We start from the raw sequence: 13,321 nt of genomic DNA, 5'->3' as shown, positions 1-13,321 counted from the left end.
GAATATATCCTCTTTTTCTGTCAATAAAAATATTTCCATAGTTAACTATTAGTTTCTGTTGTTTCCATAATTTAAAATTGACATTTCTATCAAAATCTAAACATTTATTGAAACTGAAATATATGCTGCTGTTTCCATTAATTAAGACCCTCAAAATTTCTATCAAATTCGAAATTTTAGTCCTTGCTTACACTTACCTCCAAGATGTCTTCATTTATGTGGCTAGGTGCAACTTGCACTTTTATAAACACTATGCTATAGTGAGTAAAAACAAGGGTCTAAGTCCAAAATAAATGCAAGCCATAAAGGTTCAGTTTGATGACTAAATATGAGGGGGAAAAAAGATTCATAGCACCTAAGAAAATCATAATCTAAATCACTACATTTAAGCATTTAAATGACTACAATGTAGATTTAAAGTCTATCAAGAGAATATATATATATGTATAACTTGAGATAAAAACATGAGTTACCGCATCACCTTATAATTCAAATACGAGCACATCAAATTACAAAAGCACTCCAGTCCCACAATACCAACAGGCTACTTCAAGCTCCCAAAAACAAAATAATCTACTAGGAATTACCTGACTTTCTATAGGAAGTTGACTCGTCAGTAACCGCAGGTAGTAGGCTAGTTTGTCATGAGATGTAATTATTATGCCTTCACCACTTCTATCAAACTGTGGTCTTCCAGCACGTCCAAAGATCTGACATGAGTATGAGAACAATAGTAAACAAATGTGGTATGGATAATCAAAAACTAGAATCAACTTATAAATGTACAAAGGAGAAAACTGCACATTTTACCTGCATAACATCAAGCATACCCAGGTCTCGCCAACCCCCAGCCTTTGGATCATATAATTGTGTCCCCTGTAATGACAGCATCAAACAAATTGAATCTTTAGAAGGGGAAAAACAAAGCTTCCTTGGAAAACATCTCTGAGACTCCCACTAAAAAGAGGAGTCATGTATCCTACATGTCTTAAACAAAATAGCAACAATGTCGAATTGTTGATCACACGAATTTGAAGGAAATTGACTTGCAATGTGCAGGGTGTTTGCTGCTTTTATCACAACTCTACAAAAGGAAAGCTTTTTGCTTGGAAAATAGCTTTTTTGGAGAAAGGCCATAAAAAAAAATTGGCTATAACATCTTTTAATATTTGGAATATTTGGGGAAAAAGGCACAATAGAATTATTGAGGTGGTGGAGCATCATTTTTGAATTTTAAAGGAAAGATGGCCTCAAGCAGTTCAATTTTTGTGGTAGAAGAGGTTCTAGCTCAAACTGCAATAACATGTACATTTCTTGCATGTTTGTTTGCTCTTTCCAACAATTTTTTTTCTGTATTTTGCTCTTCACTGATCAAAGGAGGGGGAAAAAAGAAAAAAAGGGATTAACTCAATAGAAACATAATACTTCTTATAAAGTAAACAGCTCTCGAGATGCCTTCCCCAGCCGACATCTTCCTCCAAGCGTGAGACCATGGAGTCGAGAGAGAGGTCGTGATGCCTCCCCAAGCCATCATCTTCCTCCAAGATTGTAAACATAGAGGTTCCTCTTTTGGTGTTTAACCTCTCTCTCGATCTTCACTTGATCTCTCCTCTTCTTCACCTTCTTCACCCATCGCCCTCTCCTCTTCTTTGCAACAAAAACCCTAATCTTCCTTTTCCCCTCCTTCTCTCCCTCTGATTTCCCCTCATTCACCCTTCGTAGCTTCTGATTTTTGCTCTCTGTGACTAAGGGGGACATCTTTCACTCTTCAGCCTTCAATTATGGTCAACCTAGTTATCGAAGGTGAGAGAGGCATTAGGTTAGGCTGAAACGTTCAGTTCAGATCAAAGGGAAAACCTTCAAACTGAGATTAGAGAAGGTTGGAGAGATTTCGTCTTTGCTCATGATCAAGAATAATCCCTCCCGTAACAGGTGGGTTAGGTTTTCTAAAAAAGCGTTTGTCTTGTTTGCTGATGGTTTGTCTTCTTTCAGTCGGATGCAAAGGGGATATCAAGCTTTTTGAATGGGATTCACAAAGTATTGGATGTTGATTAGGTGGACGAAGGTAATTGGAGTTAAGGCCGCCGGGGTGGAAAGGAAAGAAATTTTCAGTTTTTATTCCTGGAGGCGCTAAACAATGGATGGCAAAGCTTCATGAGTGATTTTTGCAAGATAGCAAAGGTCTTTCATGAGGATTCTGGAGATGTTAATGCTGATAGATCTAAATGCCAAAGATTGTGGAGTCAGGTGGTGCTGGAAGGCAAACAGAGGGATGGAGAGGGTCACAGTAGCCAAGTCAATTCTGGAAATCAGGGTGTGTTAGCCAGGAAAAAAGAATTCTGCCATCGGTGTGGAGGTGCGACGCAACTGAATGAACCTGGGGCCATCGCAAATCGATCAAAATCAATGAATCAGAACGTGAAGGAATCTAGGGTTCCGAATGGTGTTGTGATCATCTCAAAAGCATCTAGGGCTGCTTTCTGAAAGAAAGCTGTGAAAAGAATTGGGCCAGGTTGTATGTTACTCGTTTTGGACCTGGCCCAAGTTATTGAAAAAGCAGATATTTCTTTTTATGACTAAATTGGGCCGATTATTTGAACAAGCTCAATGTCTAGGAAAGGTTGATTCTTCAGATCCAAAGGAAGGATCTCTTCATATGGGTTTCCAGCAGAAGGGTCAGGGTGGTGTTCAGGCCCATGTGTGCAGTAATGGCAACAGGAGTACCTCCTTATTGGTTCTGGATAAAGTGCAGGTTCAAAATTTTGCTCCCAGATCTCAGGAAATGAGTAGTGCATAGGAGGATTCTAAACATTTTTCTAATGGAGGAAGGAGGTAGCTTTTTGGGTTGCTGGTGGCTCATCAAGTTTCATTCAGCTCAATAGGGGATCAAGAAACGTTCATAAAGGAAGTCTTCTATGCTGGATGGTGACTAGGTGGACGACAGTGGGGAAGTTTTGGAGTTAGGGCTGAGGGAGAAAGGGAAGACTTTTTGGTGTTCATTCCTGGAGGTGTAAAAGGTAATGGATGGTGAAGATTCGCAAATGAGTTCTGCAAGTTTTCACGAAGGAGTTTCATATTCATCTTGAAGAGCAGGTGCAGCAAGCTCTTCAGCTCCCAGGTCATGGAGTAAGGTCATGCTGAAAGGGAAATCAGGAAAAGCCGATGTAATTTATATGAAATCAGATCATTTATGTCCTTATGTGTGAGGGATATTTGAGGAAGGATTCCGGAGTGACGGTTCCAGATTACATCACAGCTTGTTTGGAGGTGAACATCCAAAAGGTGAAAGTGCTTAGGGCTCCAGTGGCCTATGTTAGTGATGCAGAGGCAGCTAGGGTTGGTATCGGGGAAGACGAGGGCACAAAAGATGTGCTAGGTCAGCTGGTTCTCATCCGGGACTTGGGCCAGGTATGTGAGGAGGGTCTATTTTTTTAATAAATTTGGGCCATTTATTATAACAGGCCCAATGTCTAAATAAAAATTCATTGACCCTTTCCATGGGTTCTAAAGAAAGTTCTCCTCAACAAGAGTTTCCTCAGTGGGGTCTTGTTTCTAAGAAGGCCAATTGTGTGAGGGTATGGGCGACAAGGCCCCCCTGGCCAAAATTCACAGAAGCCAGAAAAAGGGGATGGGGGCAATCATACAGTTGTTAACAAAGTCCAAGTCCTCTCTTCAGTTGTACAAGACAAACCAAGAGCAGATAAATACTCAAGTGTGTTATCAGGACAATTTTAGTTTGGTCCTTTGAAAACCATTCAGGAAGAAAATGAGAATATTTACAAAAGCGTAAGATCAGTTATTGATTTTGGTTTTGCAGAAGGGTTAGAGGCTGGTATATACAGGAGTAATATTAAAAAAGAAGCTGGTTTGGGTACAAAATTTGATGCTTCAGGTTAACTCAGAAAAATCTAAGGGCCCAAAGGTGTTTGCTCTGATAGATACAGCCTTTAGGAATGAGGTGAGTATATGAAGCGAAGAGAAATCATTCCAGTGAGTAGCCAAAGATTTTAACGGCAGATTCTGCAGGTGATTTGAGTATAGTGAAGATGCACTTGCTAAGATGAAGGATATAGGAAGTAATGGAATTAGAAAAGAAAATGAGGCAAAAAAAAATGGGGAGATTTTTCAGATAATGACAGTGACGACATGAGTAAGTTTGAGTTTGATGGGGGTTTGCTATTGGATGAGACTCGGAAACAATATGGATATGTTTCTGAAACCTGTGATGATCTTGGTGACCTTTCATATGCTCATCCAGCACCGTTGGAAGGATTGGACGGGTTTTTGATTTGTGATAATAAGGGTTGGATAACGAAATTCAGAGCAATAATGTTAGTTTACGTGTACCAAAGGAGGTGATTTCTAGGAAGGATTTAGAAGCCCAAGAGATATTGGATAAATTGGATTTGAAAATGAGTGATGCTGGAGGAATGGAAGTAAGTTTTATTGGGGGTAAGTTCAAAGCAAAGAAGAGTCAAAGGGTACTAGTAAATATGAAGTGCTGGGTGAATTACAATGGAAATGAATTGAAAAGGGGTTTCCTTCGTTAATTGTTTTTTTTCTGTTTATTGGTTTTTTTATCTGTTTCTTTTCTTTATTTCCTTTATTGTTTTTTTTGGATTTTATTTTTATTTTTTAGGTGGACTTATTGTCCCCTTATTTTGTAACTTCTCTCTCTCAATCTAATATACCTTTTTAATTATCTTTAAAAAAAAAAAAAAAACATTTTGCTAATGGAATCCAAATCCAGCAAACAGTTTTCCAATATTTGAGTTGGAATGACCAAAAAGTTCACAATTCTAGCAACATATTAGATTCGAAACAAGATCATGGGGTGATAATCATGTCGACTATCGAAAAGGCATTAGAAGGCAGTATGGAAAAGAGTAAAAAGAAGAAACTGGGTTTGAGAAGGAATCTGACAATTGGAGTCTCAATGTTGATAGATTTGAGGGTAAAGAGGTTTATGCTTGTAGAAGGGCGACTTGTATGGGTGCTGAAGTGAAGGTTTTTGAAAAAAAAAAGAGGAAATTCTGGTGACCCAGTGCCAAAGTTACGAAGGAGAAATTCTAAAGGAGAGTTAAGAATTGTGGAGAACCTGAGTGCAAAAAAGAAGGCTGGATGTAGTAACAAGGATGGGAAAGAAATGGGGGGATTTTTTCAGATTCTGAGAGTAATGATATTAGTGAGTTTGATTGTGGTCAGGGGTTGTTATTGGACGAGAATAATATGGGGGCATTTCTGATTCTTGCGATGAAATAGGAGATTTATTGTATGTCAATCCACCCCCATTGCAAGACTTGGAGGAAGTTTATATTTTGGATAACGATGAGTTGGTGAACAAGTTACGGAGTAGGGGTGGAATTTTGCCAACACCAGTGGTGGAGATTCCTAAGGAAGACTTGGAAGCTCAAAATCTTTTGGATAAAATGGATTTAAAGTTGAGTGATTGGAGGAATGAAGTGCATGTAGACGGTGGTAAAAGTCGAAAGGGCACAAAGGGAATTGGTGAATTGTAGAGCTCAGTAACTATAATGGAAAGGGTTTGAAAAGGGGATTCCTTGGCTAATATTGTTTAGTTCTATATTTTACTTTTTATTTTTTATTTTTTTCTCTTTTTTCTTTTTTTCTTTATTTGGTGGGTTTCTTCACTTTCTTGTCCCTGCACATTGCACCTTCTCTTCTTTTCATCTAATATATCTTCTTTTATTATCAAAAAAAAATACTCAATAAAAACATAAGCAGTTGAAAGATCATAATTCTCCTCGACATTACTGCACTAAGCTGCTATCAGCACTAGAACAGATTTGCCTCAGAAGCCATGCTACAACCCAAAGAACACAGGCCTGCAGATAATGAAAAGAAAAAAAAAAAAAAAAGGATTCAGAGAACTAGCATCTTATAGTGGAATGTTATGCAATCATTGCTGGAGACTTGGAGCAGTAATAATTTCTCATTGTCCATTCATAAATTAGGAGCTACGCCAACTTTCCAATTTCATGGGCAGATTATGTGGGATGAGCTAGTGATGGGATTTAAATTGCAATAAAATACAACAGTGAGATCAAAATTGCAATCATAATTTATAAGTTTATCTCGTAACTCGCCGCCAAAGTATGACCGACAGAGACAGCTTCAATTCATTTGTAAACAATCAGAATCAGTCTCTTCAATCAGACAGCTCTCGCTCTAGACATAATTGACAGTGTATGACTAATGAAGAATTCTAATAAGAAAAAGAAATTAGTATTTGGCTCCATTCTTCAAGAACCAAGTGAAATGTAAAACAAAGTTATTTGGATCTAAAAGAGTTTGACTCAGGGACATGAGTAAGCTGCTTCAAAATTACTATTAAGCCTCTAGGAGCCAAGAGAAAGTAACCTGGTCAACAGTCCCTGCAGCAAACTAATAGCACTCATGGAAGGAGAAAAATGCAGATAATTAAATTAAAACACATATTCAAGGGAACATTTACAAGTAAATCAGCTTTGCCTTGATTCATAGCTTCAGACAAATTCAAGTGCATAATAGAATAGATGCAAATTTAAGCCACACATGCACACACCTTAATCACAACAGTATGAGCAGGTAAATTTACTCCCCATGCCAAAGTTGCCGTGCAAACAAGTACCTGAAACAGGAATAACAAACTTCTACAAAGACATTCCAGTCAACCTAAAAGCATACATGAGTTAAAAGGAGAGGGTTCAACCTTCAAAATCCCATCGGAGAAGATCCGCTCAGTCAGACCTCTATCAGCACGTAACATTCCAGCGTGATGAATACCAATCCCAGCTTCAGAAAATTGGACAAGATCTTTGTTTCTGGACTTGAGGACTTCTTTCTGAAATGCTTAGTGTGAGTAACAAATCATTCAAAAAAGAATTGAGCCAATTCAAAAGCATTAGGCATTTGAGTTTCCTCCCATGCCTTGATCAAGGAAAACTGTGGGTGCGTTTCATTCTTAAACAGCTCCAGATCTTCATTCCTCTGGGCAAGTTCAATCTGTTCAATGTGTCAGATATACATATGATAGTGAGAGTAAGTCATGCCCCAATAAACTTCTGTATAAAATCGTGATGGTAAACATGCCCTAACAATATACACATGCACAATGAGAGCGAGAGAGAAGAAAAAGATAATAGAAATTACTTACCTAAGAATCAAACAAGACCAGAAAAGAGATTTGATAAAGGTGACCCTGCTTTTTCAGGTAAAAAAGGGTATAGAAAAATGCCTTGAACCAATATTTGAGTACCAGTCGCTACAGCATTAAAGTAACACATGCCATACTCCTAAGATCTCAAACGAGCTCCCGATTTTTCACCAATTGAATACTTCTTCGAGTCAATCAAGATACAAGTTGAATAACTTATCTATGTCCAACAAACCACACCTACAAAAGCATTTTTCTTTTGTTCCTTGGGACTGCATTGGGCCTTTTTTACACTGATTAGGTGAAGGAAAGAAAACTGCCCTTCAAACCCAGCAGGAAAAAGGAGAACCAAAGACAGTAAATTCTTCCTTTGGATCAATCGAAATTCCTTTTCAAACCATGTAAACCTATGGTAGCTTTTCAAAAATTGAAAACTTAGTAGAGAAAATTTTGTCCACCACGAAAGCAACATCCAAAACCTGACTGCCAATTAATGCGTATGGGAAAAAAAATGAAGCATCATACATGCAGAATGCATTTTGTTTCTTCATTCAGGACCTGATGCAGAGCAGATGGCCTGGTTCGATTGGTTTCATAGTCTATGAAAGCCTAGGGGAAGAGGACAGGTCCCACATTCAAGAAAAGGCAATTTTGATCCAAGTGAAAATGCAGATAATAGTTTAACAACAATATTTGTTTACTATTTATGTTTAATGTTTTTTTTTCAGGGCAGGGGGAAGTTTTGAGTAATTTTGTTTCTTAGATTGGTAATCCAAAGCTAAATCCTACATAATCAGTAGTGTACCATTATTTTTTAACTACAGTTGGAATTTAGGATTAATTGTGTGACTCAATGATCCCTTGCAAGGATAATTTCTCCCTATCTTTGTGTGTTCGCTACCAATTGGTACCACACCTTAAAAAATCAATCCAACATTTCTCATCATGCCTTTCCTTCTGACTTCTACTGCTCACTTATTTCTTCCTCAAGGCTATCCCCAATCAAAACCGGAGTGGCTAAAGTTGATTGAAACCATCATTTCGTTACAATCCAATACCACAAGCTTGCAAAAGGCCACAAACACCATAAACCCAATAGCTTTTGCAAGCATAATCCCTTCAATCCAAAATTACAACCAAAATTTCCTTTCTTGGATGTTGGGCCCATTTTCAACTTATGATACCAAAGCTTATAAGCCAAGCTATCTGTTCCACATGACCTCACAAAACTCTTGCTATAACCTTGCCAACACTTGATATTTATACTTGGACACAATATGAAGAAGGTTCTTTGTGCAAAAAATATAATTCATGACTTTTAAGTTACAGCAGGCCTACATCTAACAGACAGTCAGTGGAAGAAAACAGAGGAAAGGACAGAATGAAATACATCAGAGGACAAATTCAAACAACAATACTCATTTAAGTTCACAATACTCATTTAGGGAAAAATGGGCTTATAGGTATTAATCTAAGAGGTGATAGATCTTCAGAGTTGGCTCATTTAGGGGTGCATGCCTATCCTTGACTGGCCTTTGTCATACGTACTATGTAGGGGTTCCGTTGGATGGTAATCTTAAGTCCCTGGGCTTTTGGATTCCCATGGTAGAGAACGTGTCTAAGCATCTTGATGGACGGAAGGATGTTCTTTTTTCTTTAGGTGTCCGGATAACTCTTATTCAGTCTTGTCTTTCTAGTATTTCTCTTTCCCTTTTGTCTATTTTCAAAGTTCCCATTGGGGTGGCTTCTATTGAGAGACTCATGAGTCTTCCTTTGGTATGGGGTGGGGCCTAGGGGAGGACAAAGATAATTTGGTGAAGGAAGGTGATGTGCAGGTCTCAAAAAGAAGTGGGTTTGGGATTTGGGACATCGGTTTCTAATATTTCCTTGATGAGAAAATGGGATGAAGGTTTCCTATAGAGGAGGACTCAATTTGTGATGGGGATCAGCATGCCCTGCCATCCTTATTTTCAGATGTTCTGACATGTGAACGACCCCCTGACGTCCACATTTCCTTCGCCGACATGATGACACGTGGACGACCTCCCGATGTCCACATCAATTCATAATTGTTTGTAGATTTTGAATGGATTATTTGAAGACTTTTTAGTGTTTGAAGACCCCAAGTGAAGTATGGAAGCAAGATGTAACTCAAGACCCATGTAGACCCCCACACGGTATTGTGGGGCCCCACACGGAAATGGGCCTCCCTTTGACTTTTGTTTTATATTTAATTTGTAATCTTGCAAGACAACTTGCATGTGCATGTCTTAATAAGTTGTGTGTGTTGTAAGTTGTGTTAGTATTTATTGTGTCTAGTTAGTAAGTTGTGTCATTAATGAGCCTTGTAAGTTGTTTTATTTATTTCCTTTGTCTCCCATGCTTGTATGGGAATTGTTAGTCGTTTAATGTCTTTGTACCCCCATGCTAATATCTTGCCAAAGGCTATGGGAGTCCAGTGTTCAGCTTCCTACCCTTTGCAGATTGACATGTTCCACAATAAGATACAACTCTAGCGATATCCCTTTTTAAACTAGGACAAAAGAACCTATCCTCTACCATAGCAATGGTTTTATCCCTACCAAAGTAACCTACAGCACCGCCTGTGTGCAATTCCCATATTAATTGGTCACGTAGAGACGTAGAAGGGATACACAACCTAGTTCCTTTGAATAGGAATCCTCCATGGATCACAAAGTCTAGATGGGATCCAGGAAGTCCTTGTAACAGATCAGAAAAGATGTCACAAAAATCCGGACACTGAGAATATTCTTTCTTGATGCTCTCGAAGTCTATTACTCTCACTTCCAAAGTTTGTAGAGTGGCCACTACTCAGCTCAAAGCATCAGCAGCTTTATTTTCAACACCAGCACGTTGTTTGAGCACAAAAGTGTACTGTTGAATAAACTCAATCCACTTTACATGCCTATGATTTAGCTTCTTTTAAGTGCTTACGTACCTAAAGGCCTGGTGATCAGAAAAGAGTACAAACTCCTATGAGAAGTAATGTCTCCAGTGCCTTAAGGATTGGACCACAGCATAGAATTCCTTATCATAGGTAGAGTAACGCTGCTTAGCATCATTCAACTTTTTGCTGAAGAGGGCAACAAGATGACCCTCTTGCCTTAGCACTCCTCCTATGCCAACACCGGAAGCATCACAAGCTACTTCAAACAGTTTTTGAAAATCGGGGAGGTGTAGCACAGGGGCTTTTGTCATCCGGTCCTTAATGTCTAAGAAGGCTTTGGTTGCAGCTTTGGATCACACAAACTCTCATTTCTTAAGACAATTCGTAATAAGTGCCATGATAGTACTGAAATTCCTAAAGAATCTTCTATAGAATGTGGCTAACCCATGAAAACTTCGTGCTTCATGAATATTCCTAGGAGTAGGCCAATTTTGGATAGCCTTGACCTTCTCAACGTCAACAGAAACTCCGCTCTCAGATACAACATATCCTAGAAAGATTATCTGAAGAGTCATGAAGGTGCACTTTTTCATATTTGCAAACAACTTCTGTTCTCTTAGAACTTCAAAAATGCTTCTTAAGTGATCTAGGTGCTCTTTCCTTGTTCGGCTATAAATCAAGATGTCGTCAAAATAGAAAACAAGGAAATTCCCGATAAAAGGTCCCAAAATCTGAGTCATCACTCTCATAAAGGTGCTTGGTGCATTGGTAAGACCAAATGGCATCACTAACCATTCGTACAAGCCATCTTTAGTCTTAAATGCAGTCTTCCATTCATCTCGAGGTCTGTTTCTAATCTGGTGGTATCCACTCTTAAGATCAATTTTAGAAAAGATCTGGGAACCAACCATTTGATCCAACATGTCATCCAACCTAACTCAGATACCAAGATGATGTAGGACGGGTAAGGGTGGCCTAGTCCAACGGTTCAACCCTCATAAGCACATACATTCGAAACACTTTAAATTAAGAATTTAATTACTCAAACATAAACACCATAAATCATGCTATATTTCACATGTTCAAGGATTTTGAAAAGGTGTATGATGTTGTTCAGAAATAAGTCCCAAGAGTTCTTTCACAAAGGAATCAAGTTGAAATTGCAGTAAAGATGTTATTTCAATATTTCAAGAAATAAGTTCTATGTTTAGCACAATAGTATTCCACAATTAATTTAGACTAGCAAGTAGTAATATTGAAAGTCTGAGGATTCAAATATTCTATTCAAGTTTTGGAATTCATAATTTCAGGCAAAGGGTTTACCAAATATGAAAGTGCAGAATTTGAAAATAAGGTTTTAGTAATAGCAGGGGTTGTAAGATACAACAGGGGTTCAAACAGAAACTGAAGTTACCACAAGAATCCATGGATGTTTGACGATGTTCAACATGCAGTGGGATCACACCTAGAGTCCTTTGTACAAGCTTGTGAGATACCAATTGAACGCAACAATGCAAAGGATTGATGGTGTCCATGTGGTGATATGAAAGTGTTGGCCGTGTGGATGTAACTTTGGTGGTGGCGGCCGTGAGAGTGAGGGAAGGAGGATATGGAGATGGAATTGCTGGATAGGTTAGTGGTCTCTCACCACCTGATCTCCAAGGAGAACGACGTAGCCTCTCACTACACAATCACAAGGATTGGACAAAGCTAACAAGCTTCAACAAAGGAATTTCCTTTCAATATTTCAATATTCAAACTTAGTTTTTGTTCTTACAAAGAAGGGATAAATATATCTAGCATGGGGGGACAAAGACATTAAACAATTCCCATACAAGCATGGGAGACAAAGGAAATAAATAAAACAACTTACAAGACTCATTAATGACACAACTTACTAACACTCCAACTTACTAGACACAATAAATACTAACACAACTTACAACACACACAGCTTAAAGACATGCACATGCAAGCAAGCAAGTTGTCTTGCAAGATTACAAATTAAATATAAAACAAAAGTCAAAGGGAGACCCAAATCCGTGTGGGGCCTACAAGACCGTGTGGGGCCCACATGGGTCTTGAATTACATCTTGCTTCCATACTTCACTTGGGATCTTTAAACACTAAAAAGTCTTCAAAACAAGTCTTCAAATAATCCATTCAAAATCTACAAATAATTATGAACTGATGTGGACATCGGGAGGTCGTCCACGTGTCATCATGTCGACGAAGAAAATGTGGACATCAGGGGGACGTCCACGTAAGGTAGGGCATGCTGATCCCCATCATCTCTCTTGGGCCCAAAAGAAATCTTCTCCAAAGAATTAGGGGTGAAGTACTGGGAGTAAAATTTCAGGTTAAGATGAAGGAGGTCTTTAAAATTCCAACTCCTTTCATGAAGTGGCTTACCTCTCCACTTGACCAAGAACTTTCAATATGATCCTGCCTATGCGAACGTTTTCTTGTCATCCAAGATTGCATCAAGGTTCTTGGGCATGGGAAAGGGTAGAGGCAAAGGCAATTTTGGGTTCTCGAGTTCAAGAGGAGTGGGAAATGGAGTGGGGTCACCCACAGGGTTAGAATTCGAAGGCTCCACAAAAGATGATGTTTCAAGAAAATGGGTCAGATTTTCAACATTAAAAACATTGTTTATGCTAAAATCAACATGAATATTAAGCATGTAAGCATTAGAACCAGTTTTATTTAAAATTTTGAAATGATCCATCTTGTTAGCATGTAACTTCCTCACCTTTCCTTCAGGAATCTGCTCAGGAAAAATACAAACTATAACAATATCACCCTTTGAAAATTCTTTCAACATAAAATGTATATCAGCACAAGATTTATAATGTTTAAAATTCAAATTAACCTTCACTCTTATTTCAGAGTGAAGATTGTGTAAATGCTTTGCAAAAGCATCAGTCAGCTCACTCACTCTAGACTTAAGTGGTAGTGGAATAAGATCTACAGGCTTCCTAGGACTATATCCTGTGATAACTTGAAATGGGCTAAGGCATGTGGTCCTATTCACTGAACTACTGAATGCAAAATTGGCCACAGGAAGGCATAAATCCCAAGCTATGATGTTTTCAACTACCAAATATCTCAATAGGTCCCTAAGGCTCCTATTCACTACTTCAAATTGCCAATTAGTTTGGTGGTAGTAAGCACAAAAGGACTGATTGGCACTAAAATACGAGCCTAGCATAGTCCACAAGGCTTTCAAGAAGTAACCTATAAGCTGTACATCTCTA

The 13,321-nt window shown here is 38.5% G+C and overlaps 1 protein-coding gene across 2 annotated transcripts in view; it reads right to left on the bottom strand.

Moving 5' to 3' along the window:
- LOC131145529 (DExH-box ATP-dependent RNA helicase DExH14) overlaps nucleotides 1-13,321 on the bottom strand; it is a 143,214-nt gene that overhangs the window by 117,360 nt on the left and 12,533 nt on the right. For both annotated transcript variants that reach the window (XM_058094669.1, XM_058094670.1), the window contains exons 16-20: nucleotides 6,931-7,005; nucleotides 6,713-6,844; nucleotides 6,566-6,631; nucleotides 811-876; nucleotides 588-710 (exon numbers count right to left, since the gene is read on the bottom strand). In XM_058094669.1, the coding sequence (XP_057950652.1) occupies nucleotides 588-710; nucleotides 811-876; nucleotides 6,566-6,631; nucleotides 6,713-6,844; nucleotides 6,931-7,005 (462 nt within the window). The remainder of the gene's footprint in view (nucleotides 1-587; nucleotides 711-810; nucleotides 877-6,565; nucleotides 6,632-6,712; nucleotides 6,845-6,930; nucleotides 7,006-13,321) is intronic.

The sequence above is a fragment of the Malania oleifera genome, chromosome 13, assembly GCF_029873635.1.
Source record: "Malania oleifera isolate guangnan ecotype guangnan chromosome 13, ASM2987363v1, whole genome shotgun sequence".
Lineage (NCBI taxonomy): Eukaryota > Viridiplantae > Streptophyta > Magnoliopsida > Santalales > Ximeniaceae > Malania > Malania oleifera.
The sequence above is the reverse complement of the archived record's forward strand: the minus strand, read 5'-3'. Positions and strand labels throughout refer to the sequence as shown.